Source organism: Eleutherodactylus coqui, chromosome 4 (genome assembly GCF_035609145.1).
Source record: "Eleutherodactylus coqui strain aEleCoq1 chromosome 4, aEleCoq1.hap1, whole genome shotgun sequence".
NCBI lineage: Eukaryota > Metazoa > Chordata > Amphibia > Anura > Eleutherodactylidae > Eleutherodactylus > Eleutherodactylus coqui.
Window position 1 is genome coordinate 54,677,807 of NC_089840.1, and position 12,803 is coordinate 54,690,609.

General features: G+C 44.8%; 1 protein-coding gene across 5 annotated transcripts in view; it reads right to left on the bottom strand.

Annotated features, from left to right (window-relative positions):
* AP1S2 (adaptor related protein complex 1 subunit sigma 2) overlaps positions 1–12,803 on the bottom strand; it is a 101,370-nt gene that overhangs the window by 28,113 nt on the left and 60,454 nt on the right. The window contains exon 6 of one of the 5 annotated variants that reach the window (XM_066599471.1): positions 5,329–5,343. The exons of 3 other annotated variants lie outside the window; for them this stretch is intronic. Coding sequence is in view for 1 of the 2 variants with exons in the window: in XM_066599473.1 (XP_066455570.1) it covers positions 11,032–11,067 (36 nt within the window). In the remaining variant the exon portion in view is untranslated. Of the gene's footprint in view, positions 1–5,328; positions 5,344–10,783; positions 11,068–12,803 lie in introns of those variants that run through there. One more of the 5 variants, XM_066599473.1, reaches the window with a different exon arrangement.

The following is a 12,803-nucleotide window of genomic DNA, read 5'->3' on the forward strand; positions in this document are numbered from 1 at the left end:
GGCAGCCAAAGCTGCTGTGTAGCCCTACCATAACGGGCTTACAGGAGCCTACTGCATTGTCCAACAGGCAGCAAACACTGCACTACTTTCTCTCAGACATTGCATTTGGTATAGTAAACTTACCCATAGTGGAAAATAAAGAGGTCATCTATAGAGATGAGCGAGCGTACTCGGATAAGCACTACTCGCTCGAGTAATTGGCTTTATCCGAGTATCGCTGTGCTCGGGGCTAAACAGCGGGGAGCAGGGGAGAGCGGGCGGGAGAGAAGGAGAGAAAGATCTCCCCTCCGTTCCTCCCCGTTCTCCCCTGCAGCTCCCCGCTCCGTGTCGGCACCCGAATCTTTAGCCCCGAGCACAGCGATACTCGGATAAAGCCAATTACTCGAGCGAGTAGTGCTTATCCGAGTACGCTCGCTCATCTCTAGTCATCTACAACCTCGCTTCTCCAACTAGCTGAACTTATGGTTGACGTTCCCCAACCAGTATCCTAATGTATCCACCAAACATGATGAAGCTCTAACCAGTAAGATTATTATGCACAATTACACTGGTCACTGGGACAGTCAGTAGTCGAATGTACTGCAAGAACACGCAGTAAATATGTCACACAGCCCCTCAGCTAAGGTGGTGTCCAGGTCAGGTTCTTGGGCTAGTAACTGTAGTAGCGAGGAGTGAACGTTACAAAAGTTGGGCTCGACTGTTTTGCCAAATTTGGAAAAATAGTTTGATTCATATTTATACAAACTGAACCAGAACTTCACAAAACCCCTAAAACTGGTGTATTACACTGTCTAAGGGTCATAATAGCCCCGGATAGCGCCGTTGGGCAACCAAGAAGTGTATCGAAGTAGCTTTGAGACATTTTTATGGCACAGTTAATGAAGAAGAAAAGGAAAAGACAAAAAAAAGGAACAAATAAAAAGAGGTAGAGAAAAAAAAGTAAGAATAAGAATAGAAGAATCTGATATAATAAAGCCTTTAGGCTTTTTCGTGCACCACACTTGGACCCCTTTGCATGACCTTTGGTGGATGATTTTGGTGTCATCAGATTTGTGACATCCTCACCGCCGCCATAAAATCATAACATTTTGAGTCTGATACATGGAGTGATCTGTCAGGCCAGGTCAAAGTTTCTATGTTAAGTCTATGGGCGCGCGCTGCTAGGGAGAGTGAAGCATTGCTAAGCAGCGTGAGATGCAAATGGCGAGGAGAGAATGAGGCTGGTGGGTGAGGGCAATATCGGGCTGTGAATCACAGCCATTTGAAAGCCCTGTGGATGTGAGGCTTTTCATGTGAAAACAGCCTCCCTTCACTATGGGGAGTCCCTTTATCCCCGTGGGGGATGAAGGATTCCCCCAGCCACAGCTGAAGAGATTCCCCCACCGCAGCAGAGGATCACGGAGCTCTCCCATTTCCTTCAATGAGAAGCAACAAGATAGGCCACCTGCGAATTCTCGCCGCGGGACCAGACCCGAGCGCCTGCAGAGAGCACCGCGGACTTACCTGCTCCCGCAGCTCTGGCTCTTTCATGTGCCGGCTGCCGGCGCATGCGCAGAGTGGAGACGGTGGCTGGTTAGTGACTTAGAACATGCTGTGGTTTGTTTGCTGCGCGTGATTTCGCGCAGACAAACCGCGGCCGTCTGCATAGGATTGTGTGCTGTAATCCCTTCCTATGCAGGCGTTCAGGGGCGGAAATTTAGCGTGGAATCCTGCTGCGGAATTTCCGCCCGTACGCAGGCGGCCATAGAGAGAGAAGTGGCCAGAGAGAGAGATTTAGAAGTTCACAACAACCATTTTTCCAAACATTTTATGTTCGCGTAATGAACATCAGGTCAATCTAGTAAAATAAATTTTAGTAGTTTTAGATTTGTGCCAAACCGAACTTTTCACAAATTTCAACCTGAAACAGGGTTCAACTGTTCTGGTTCGCTCAACACTAACCCTGTTATCAGCCATAACATCAAAACAACTCTAGCTCATCAAGGCATGGACTCTACAAGGCCACTGAAGATGTTATACGGTATCTAGCACCAACATGTTAGCAGCAGATCCTTTAAAGGGATTCTGTCACTTCCATTGAGCCCCAAAAAGTAAGTAAAGTAATGGAGGCATAGTGAAAGGGGTACTGTGTTCCCAGGAGTAATTTTTATATGAACCCCCCTTCATTGTGTGCCCGCAAAGCCGCCACTCGATGCATTGCGAATGTAAGTATAAAAACTCCCCCCCCCCCCCCCTCCAAACTCAGCGCCCTTCCGCTATGTGCCAGTTACGTTTTAGCTCCAGGAGGTGACAGAATCCCTGTAAGTCCTGTAAGGTGTGAGGTGTGGCCTCTGTAGACTGGACTTGTTTCCTCTGCACTTTCCACAAATGTTCTATGGGACGGAGATCTGGGGAATTTGGAGACCAATCAACACTTGGAGCTCTTCATCCATTGCTAGCATTTTTTTGCAATATGGCAGGCTACATCATCCTGACGAAAGAGAACACTGCCAGTAGTGAATACGCTTCCCATGAAGAGACGTACTCCGTCTGCACAAGGTTCAGGTAGGTGGTCCATGTTAACCCAACATACACAAGAATGCTAGATAACAAAGTTTCCCAGTAAAACCTTGCCCAGAGTATCATACTACATCCGCAGACTTGTCTTCTACCCATAGTGCACCCTGGTGACATCTCATTCCTAGGGGAGCAACTACCCCACACACAGCTGTCTAAATGTTGTAAAAGAAAATGTGATTCATGACACTCGCCCACCTTCTTCCACTGCTCTATGGTCAATTGTAGGTGCTTCTGGCAGTGGCCCGGGGTCACCATGGGTGCTCCGGTCTATGCAGCACGTTGCAGTGGCCCGTGTGTTCTGCCACCTTTCTTTCAAAGCCAAGATGAACTTTTTCACCAACTTTTGCCACAGAAGCTCTTCTGTGGGATCGGACCAGACGGGTTAGCCATTGCTCTCCATAAATGAAACTTGGGTACCCATGACCCTGTTGCCAACTCACCTGCTGCCTTTCTTTAGTCCACCTATAATAGGTACTAACCCCAGCATACCGGAAATACCCCACAAGACCTGCTGTTTTGGACATGCACTGACAAAAGTTCAAGGTATGATGACTGGGATCTAAGTCGCTCATGTCCTTACGCTTGCCCATTTTTCCTGCTTCCAACATATGAATTTCAAAGAAATGACTGTTTACTTGCTACCTATAATATCTCACCCCTTGACAGGTACCACGCCACAAGATATTCTTCAGTTCACCTGAAAGGGTTTTAAAGTTATGGCCGAATGTCTTATATGGATCGCCTTGGACCTGCGATTCTCAGACCATACCGAGAGTTGTGGTTACAGGATGGAGACCACCGGTACCAATAGTCAGTTTAATGTATCAGCAGAAGGAACCATCTCATACTGATGTATGAAGGACAACATGCTAAAAGGGGGAAAATGTGATGACCCAATTAGCAAGCCGTTTAGGTCCTCCAATGACATACCATGTATGTATATTGCTCCGCTCAGTACTATAAGGTGTGTATTATATATATAAGGGTCACGTGCCGGCACTCCTTTCTCAGTGAAGATAAATAACTCCGGGGTGTTTCAAATGTACAAATGCTAAAATACAACAAAAGAAGAAAGCAATAACATGGTCCGTTCCACAACGCGAGCATAGAAAAAACCTGAACTGCTGTGCTTCATTGACAGTTCTCACACGACCGAAGGCCTGCAGGTACCCAGTGTAATTTAATTTACAGATTTATCAGCCTTTATAGGGAGCAGCGACGCAGGGACTTATTAAACAAAATTTGGAAGAATAAATGGCTTGTAATTGATTCACACCACTAATCACGGTTACCTAGCAAAACTGAAATCAAGAGCGGCCCGGCCATAATAAAGAGGATTATCCTCTAAAGGGGTTTAACAGATGTTCAAAACTGATGACCTAGCCACGGGAAAGGTGAGCGGGAAGAGCGCCTGCAATACCGTACCAGGCTACTGCACAATGTATGGACCCATTGGCTTCCTGCTCCGTACCGGGTGGCAGCTAGCGTGGCCAACAGCAGACCGGCCAGTAGACCCCACTGATCACTTACTGATGACCTACAGTGCATATTACCCATCGAATAACAATTCTGGAGCATCCGTGTTCTGCTGCTCCTCCGCTAATTCTTCTAGAAATGTCTGAATCAATGACAACTGGGTGTTACCATTGTGCTTGTCAATAGGGTGTGTCCCTACACAGTCGGACATGTCTGGCATTTTGCGGGAAAAAACTTCAACTTAGTACTTGTAAAGGTTTGTTCTCATGTGGCAGATTTCTATCACAATGAGTACTTGTAAGCTAAAACCAGGAGTTTAAGGTAGGTTTCACCTCTGAGTTCGGGAGTTCCGTTTTCCTGCTCCGTTCGGGGAGCAGGAAAGGGGAATCCCCAGGCGGAACGGCTCCGTCTTACAACGAAACTGAACAGCGCTGAACGGACCCAATTGACTATAATAATGGGTCCATTCGCTTTCCACTCAGTTGCCCGGCTTTTAGCCAGGAGAAGAAGCGCTGCATGCAGATTGAAAACATCTTGGCATCTTGGATGAAATGAATGTTTCAGGTATTGTTTAATAAAAATTACTTAAAGTCCAGCAAATGTACACTTACTGGCTTTAAAATAAAAAGTTTTTTTTTTTAAAGAATACCTGAACCATTAAAGTTAATTCCATCCAAGGAACAATCCACCAGCCAGTTGCGCCTGAGCTCTGGCTCTCTCAGACCTCTTCCAAAATACGCAAGTGTACTAGCGGCCTAAGGCTGTGTTGACTTCAGCATTGCGGCTTCTCTTAATAGCAACGCTGTGCCAGATGCATATATCTATATTACACTCATGTTCGGCACTATGGAGCAATTCCAGCAACCTCATTGGTTCTGATTCACAATTCTAGGAACCTGATTGGTTGCTTGGCTTGTGCGATTCAACCTCATTGGTTGTTTGGGTTCCCGGATTCAACCTGACTTGTTGTAAGTGCCGAACTTGAGTGTAATATAGATATATGCGTGCCAGATCCGGCGCTCCACAGACACTAATTGACTTATAAAGCTGTCAAGGTTTCTGTCCATTGTGATGGAATCGTTGACAAGTGTTCCTAGTGGAGCCTCCAGAACAGATGTGAACAGTCTTACACTTCTGTCTCAAACTGCAGACTCTGATGTTCTTACCATTTTGCTCAGTTTTGCATTCGGGCTTTCCGCTACTTTCGCTATCCTAAATAGATCAAGTCCCGCCTCTTTCTGAAGACATCAGTGGACACTCCTTTATGTAAATCTTCCATCTCTAGGCAATCTGATGTACAGCCTTCAACTACAAGAGAGGAGTCGATAAAACTAATTTGGATATTTATGAGCCCACAAGAGAAATCTCAGTGCATGTCAAGGGGGACAGATTGTGATGTCTGATGTGAGTGGCACCAGAGTCTCTTGGGCACAACTCACAGTTATGCTACTCTGCCACCAGCCTAAGGAAGGGATAAGAGAACTTGCCATTTGGACATCTGAGTAATGGATCCTGAAACTGGAGCTTAGCAGTCACAAGTGAATATTAGGACATTAGTGAAGCAGTAATTGCCATTTACAACAATAGTATTGTCTCAAATGTATCGCTAAATTGATTTATTAGTAAAGTAATAAAATACCAATTCTTTCCTAAAGGTTTATTAGTAAGTACATACTTGAACCCTAATGTACGTGTTTGCTCTTTTGTGAGCAGATTGGCACATTTTTCCGTGTACAGGCAATAACTCAGAAGAACCTAAATGGGAAACCACTGGGCAAAAATTACATGGAAAGGGACTTGGGGATTTTAGTTAACTGTAAATGTAACTAGAGCAACCAGTGTCAGGCAGCTGCTGCCAAGGCAAATAGGATCATGGGGAGCATCAAAAGAGGTTTAGGGGCACATGATGAGAACTCTGTTCTTCCTGTTTACAAGTCACTGGTCAGACCACACATAGAATATTGTGGACAGTTTTGGGCACCGGTGCTCAAGAAGGACATATCAGAGCTTGAGCGGGTACAAAGGTGGGCAACTAAAGTAATAAACAGAATGGGCGGACTACAATACCCAGAGAGGTTATCAAAATTGGGGTTATTTAGGCTTAGAAAAAAGACAGCTAATGGGCGACCTAATAACTATGTATAAAGATATCAGGGGACAATACAGAGATCTCTCCCATCATCTATTTATACCCAGGACTGCGACTGTAACAAGGGGGGATCCTCTACGTCTAGTGGGAAGAAGGTTTCTACACCAAAAGAGAAGAGTTCAAGAGGGGCCTGGATGCCTTTCTTGTTATAGCCACTGATTACTTCAGAACAGTAAGAAATCCAGGGATTATTCTGATTGCTGGATTTGGAGTGAAGGAGGAATTTTTTCTCTAGAATGAGGAAAATAGGCTTCTACCTCATTGGGGTTTTTTTTTGCCTTTCACTGGATCAACATTGCAGGATAGACTCATAGAATGGTAGAGTTGGAAGGGACCTCCAGGGTCATCGGGTCCAACCCCCTGCTCAGTGCAGGATCACTAAATTATCCCAGACAGATATTTGTCCAGCCTCTGTTTGAGCACTTCCATTGAAGGAGAACTCACCACCTCCCGTGGCAACCTGTTCCACTCACTGATCACCCTCCCTGCCAGCAAGTTTTTTTTCTAATATCTAATCTGTGTCTGCTGCCTTTGTTAGGCGGAAATGGATGGGTATGTCTTTTATCAGCCTAACATCCTATGTACGGTGTTTCCCTGAAAAAAAGACCCAGTCTTATATTAATTTTTTCCCCAAAATTGGCACCAGGTCTCATTTTCTTATCAGGCTCAGTCCAGGTCTTTCCCACTGCTCTCTATATGTTTAGCAGGTTTCCCGTACTCCTCGGCTGCTCATACAGCTTCACTTTCTGGCTAGGGGATTCATAAATCCCGCCTCTAGGAAATGATGGCTCTGATTGGTTCTTCCACCACTGCTCAGCCATTCATTGCAGCACTGGATGAACCAATGCAATGGCTGTGATTGGTTTATCCAGCACTGCAGTGATTGGCTGAGCAGCGATGCAAGAGCCAATCAACAGTCATTGCATTGTAGAGGCGAGATTTATGAATTCGCTGAGCCGCAGCCAATCACAGCTATAGCATTGGTTCATCCTGTAACCAGAAAGTTATGTTATACGAGTGGCTGAGGACTGCGGGAACAGCGCCGAAGCTCTAGAGAACAGCAGGAGGGACCTGTACCGAGAGTGCTAGGTAATGTTTTTTTATGTAGTGCAGCTAAGGTTTATTTTCGGGGTAGAGCTAATATTTCAAGCCTCCCCAGAAATTAGGCTAGGATTTTTTTTGAGGTAGGTCTTATTTTCCGAGAACCAGGGTATGTGACCCGTCAATCAGCATCTGGAGAGAGGAGAATGGTGGGGAAACTATGCATATATGAATATGTATGTGCTTCATTGAACTCGTTTTCCAAGACTCGGATTCCAGTCCATCTCAGCAAAAAGTTTCAAAACTGGGATTTGGAAAAACCACTTAACTGATCGGTACAAGTAACTGACAGTTGAAATCAGCGTGTCTGCCACTATATGCTGCTACCCGTAGACTGGCCAGCTTAAGTCACCTGACAGTTTCCATTTAAAGTAACAAAGTATGTTAGGCCAAAGGAAGACAATGTCCATCCAGTTCAGCCTGTTTCAATCCTCTCTTGTTGATCCAGAGAAAGGCCAAAAAACACCAATGAGGTAGAAGCCAATTCAGCCCATATTGGGGGAAAAATTCCTTTCCGATGCCATAATGGCAGTCAGAATAATCCTTGGATCAACGTTTGAAAGTTCCCACATGAGTCCAAGACCCGCATCAACAACCCCACTAGTTATTTAATGTATAAATTCTGTAATATCATAGCGCTTTAAGAAGACATCTAGTTCCCTCTTAAACTCCTCTATGGATTTTGCCATCACCACGTCCTCAGGCAGAGAGTTCCACAGTCTAACTGCTCTTACAGTAAAGAACCCCTTTCTGTGTTGGTGATGAAACCGGCTTTCTTCTAGACGTAGCAGATGCCATCTTGTTACCGACGCAGTCCTGGGTATAAACAGATGATGGGAGAGATCCTTGTATCGTCCCCTAATGTATTTATACATAGTTATTTGATCGCCTCTTAGCCGTCTTTTTTCCAGGGTAAATAATCACAATTTGGATAGCCTCTCTGGGTATTCCAGTCCTCTCATCCCGTTTATTAATTTAGTTGCCCTTCTTTGAACCCCCTCAAGCGCTGTAACATCCTTCCTGAGCACCGGTGTCCTGAACTGTGCGCAGTATTCCATGTGAGGCCTGACAAGTGCCTTACACAGAAAAGAAGTGACCAAGCTATATGCTATACTTGTATTGTGCTGACCCTGTGCTATCAACTACTAGGAGGTTACAGGAAATAAGCAAAATGTGGAATGCAGTTCTGAATGGAAATGGAAAACACAATGTCATTAGTAGGAAACCATCCTCTTGTGTTTTTAGACTTTGTGTGAGAGGCATGATGCATCAATAGTCTAAGAACAATACTTGTTCGATCTGGAAATTTCCTTCGATTTGCCATTTATCTTCTTTGATATAAGAGGCAGCATTACAAAATGTACGGCTGCTGTAAGTCGTAGTCGAAAGTTTGAAAAGCGACGACTACTTTGAGCCCTGAGAATGGATGTACCAGTAATGAGATTAATATGCACGGTTGCCTTGCAGCGCTGGGGTCCCGTGTTGGAATCTGACCAAGTGCCACATCTACACGGAGTTTGTATGTTCTGCGCATGTGTTTCCTCCCACACTCCAAAAACATACTGATCGTTTAAATCGCTTTGATACAAAATGGGCCTAAATGTGCATGTGTGTCCGACAGGGGATTCAGATTGAATGTATGGGGACAGGGACTGATGTGAGTGATGAAAATGTGCACAGCGCGGTGGAATGTGTTGGTGCTATCTATATAGTGCCAACACATCCCACATTGCTATACACATATAATAAAATGCTGAAGTTGCTATTGAAGTTACCATGCCTCATGCATAATGTCGTATTTCCCCATATGCTAGCTCTGAGTCCCGATTTTCTCGCTTGATTTCTGTGCATTACGAGATGCACAGAAGTCGCATGCTAAAAGAACCCATTGTTTTAAATGGGTGCATTCATATGGACGGCTTTTTTTCTTGAAGTGATGTTGCAAGATGGAAGAATTGCAGCATGTCCTATTTTGGGGCAATTCTCTTTAAGTATCATCCATTCTTTTCTATGGGTGCAAAAAAAATTAAACTAAATAAAAATCGCATCCCGCTCGCATGTACTTGCCAGTTTTATACGAATGTGATGCAATTCTTTTTTGCTCGTTCAACATTGAGATTTTCCTCAAATAGCTTTGATGTCGGGTGAGGTCCAACACATTTCTAACATTATGCAGGACAGAGCTCCGATGTTGGGGGCTGTTCTGCATATGTATATTATACTCTGCACATGTATATTACACTATGCAGGACAGAGCTCAGTTGTCGGGCGAGTACCAACACATGTTTCTAACACTATGCAGGACAGAGCTCCAATGTCAACGGCTATTCTGCATATGTATATTAGACTATGCAGGACAGCAAAAAAAGGAAATCGCACCACACTCGTATGTACTTGCCAGTTTTATGCAAGCATGATGCAATTCTTTTTTGCTCCTATAGGGAATAATGGGCGATTTTCACACGCATGAAAATCGCAAGTGCGTTTTTTCTCACAAATACATCTCTCTTGCATAGAAAATCACAGATTTGCAAGTGTGATATCGGTCCCGGTTTCTCAGGCAGATATTGCACTTGCTTGGTTAAATGCAACCTTATAGGGAGCCATAAGTCTAGGGGGCCATACTGTACCTTCGTGGGTCTTAGATTTTATGAAGGGACTTTTTCTAAATCCAATTCATGGACTGTGCTTCATCAGATACTGTATTATGGAGCCATGCTCCACTAGAAACATTGCTTCTAGGGATGGATACGTCTATAATGTAGTGCCTTACCTAGCCACAATACAGCTTTTTATTTTCCTGTGAAGTTCAGAGCATGCACATCAGATCAGGTATACAGCACCGTATATCCCTCAAAGGCCTCCTGTCCACAGGTGATTCTTCACTGCGTTTCTCGCGGTGATAATCAGGCTGCGGGAAATGCAGTGAATGCTTTCCATAGACTACTATGGAAAACACAGCCCCGCTGTTCCAGAGCGGAGAATCATAGCGACATTGCGACTTGCCGCGATGAGCCTATCTATCAGATAGGCTCAGTGCGGAGAGCCGTTAACTCTCCCCTGCTCCCCGGAGGTGGCTCCCGCAGCTGATTGACATTGCGACTTGCCGCGATGAGCCTATCTATCAGATAGGCTCAGTGCGGAGAGCTGTTGACTCTCCCCTGCTCCCCGGTGGTGGCTCCCGCAGCTGATTGACATTGCGACTTGCCGCGATGAGCCTATCTATCAGATAGGCTCAGTGCGGAGAGCTGTTGACTCTCCCCTGCTCCCCGGAAGCGGCTCCTGCGGTGGAGATCTGCAGCGGGTTATCACTAAGCCCGTGGACAGGAGGCCTAAAAGTACCTATAGTGGGAAAACAGTGCAATATACAACAAAGTAATAAAGTAAGCAATACCGTTTAGTAACGTAGACTGAATGGCTGTGGCACGAGTCCTCAAATGGAAGAAGAAATTGCACGACAACAGTAAAGACAAAAATAACTCAATGCGTTGAACTATATTATAAATTATTTTTTTTAACTCCAGAAGAGGCATATAAATAGTCGAGTGGTAACATAAGGTTACAATGACAGGAAATGCAATACATAGTCAATCTATTACAGATTAAATGAATGCACAAAAAGCAAACAATACATAAAAATGATAAATACTGCTCTCGGAAAGATGGAGGTTTTCACCATTTTCAAGGACAAGATGAATCCCAATGCCAGTCGTCTGATACTCTGCATGCATTAGGAGTGCGGCCATTTAATACACTGGCACATTAAAGTACTCATGTCGGGGCTACAAAAGAAATGCAGGTTCAAATGCAACATCAAGCAGTAGGCGAATGACGCACAGCTATAGAGGCCGTGCGGGAGAGAAATCACCGGGGTGCTAAGAATCATTAGTGGTCACTGGACGAGCCAGCGGCACTCTGTGATTGAGGAGAAAGGGTTAAGGTAATTTCACTAATTGAAGTTAATTGATTTGATTAACAAGAAGTATTAGGATTTTATAAACAAATAGGTTATGTACATTATATACTGGCCTAAGGATCGGATATACATGAATGGTACACAGGCCAAAAGTAAAACGAGCGTCCGTGCTGCGGCGTAAATGTGATACGGAAAAACAGTGGCCTGTTCCATTATGACCATTCCATATGGAGAGGTTTTTATTTTTATTTTATAGAAGCATCATTTGCAAATGTAGCAGAGCTGAATTTGTAATAGAACATCACAGAACTGTTTTCTGTGGGTTACGATGACTCAGCAGGTTTAAGTGGAGAGCTAACAGGAACGTTCTAAAACTATATTTTATACCCGCCGCAGAAGAATTGAACAGAACACTATGCGGCCTGCGGGCCCCTGAAGTTGGCTTGTTACTGAGGGCCCCGAACTGCTGCACCATTGTTCTGCTACAATCTGCAACGACTCCCAGGAGTACATGTACCTGCAGCCTCTCAACTTTTACCTACTACTGACTGGGGGAGTGACACCCTACTTAAGGTACCCCTTTACCACAACCATCATATTGGGGGTCTGCCCTTGTGCAGCTCCCCCTCCCCAGATTACAATAATATGGGCCGCCATCTCATTTTTTTTTAACTATTCAGGCCAGCCCTAATTTTTTAGGACCCTTTTCCTGAAGATCTGCATTATTTTTCTGTAAAGCGGACGATTCTGGTCCCTTCCAGGGTCGATCTGAGCAATCCTGAAAGAGATTTGATTTCAACCAATTCATGAGACTGGTGACCAAAAACCTTATACAGGAACTGGCATATATTTCCAGTAAACTACCTGCTCAAGCCTGCTTAGGCGACGCTCTCCAATTACCGATTCATCCCAACTGCAGTGTCAATAATACGGAACTCTATGAAACTATTAAACAGCTATTCAAAGAAGAACTTCACTCGGCGGTCTAGGAGTTTACATAACAATTACAAGGGCTGGGCAAAAGTATCAAAGTGAGACATAATACAGACACAATGGAAGAGGCGCTAGATGCAGATAAGACCAGGATCGGGGATCATGAAGAACAAACTGCGCAACTTGAGTTAAAATGACAAAACCTGCTTAAGACGGGCTAGCTTACGCATACAAGGCCTATCTGAATGTTATACGGCACTTAAAGGTGCAGCTCAGAATATCTGCCAAGCCTCACTCCCTCCGGTCGACCCGGGAAGGTTTCGTCTGGATCAGATTTCCAGAGCCCTGGCCAAGCTGCGCAATACAAACCTTCCCAGAGACATTTAAGACCAAAGGCAGCGCTCGAGAGGAAAGGAAATGATGAAGGAATGTGAAACAACTAGAGGGGACTGACCTGGTGTGACCCAAGGAAGGGCAGACCGTCACACCTGACGTCCCTGGTAGCTTATCAGATTAGAGGTGGCCACAACGTTCCCTGGTCACAAGGACATCCACTGATGAAGGGTGTCAACAGGATTCCCAAGTACGTCTGGGTCAAGTAGAGTGTAAACAACTCCAAGCATTCGGAACTTAAAACTATAGTTAAAGAAACATGGGGTACCCTCCGAA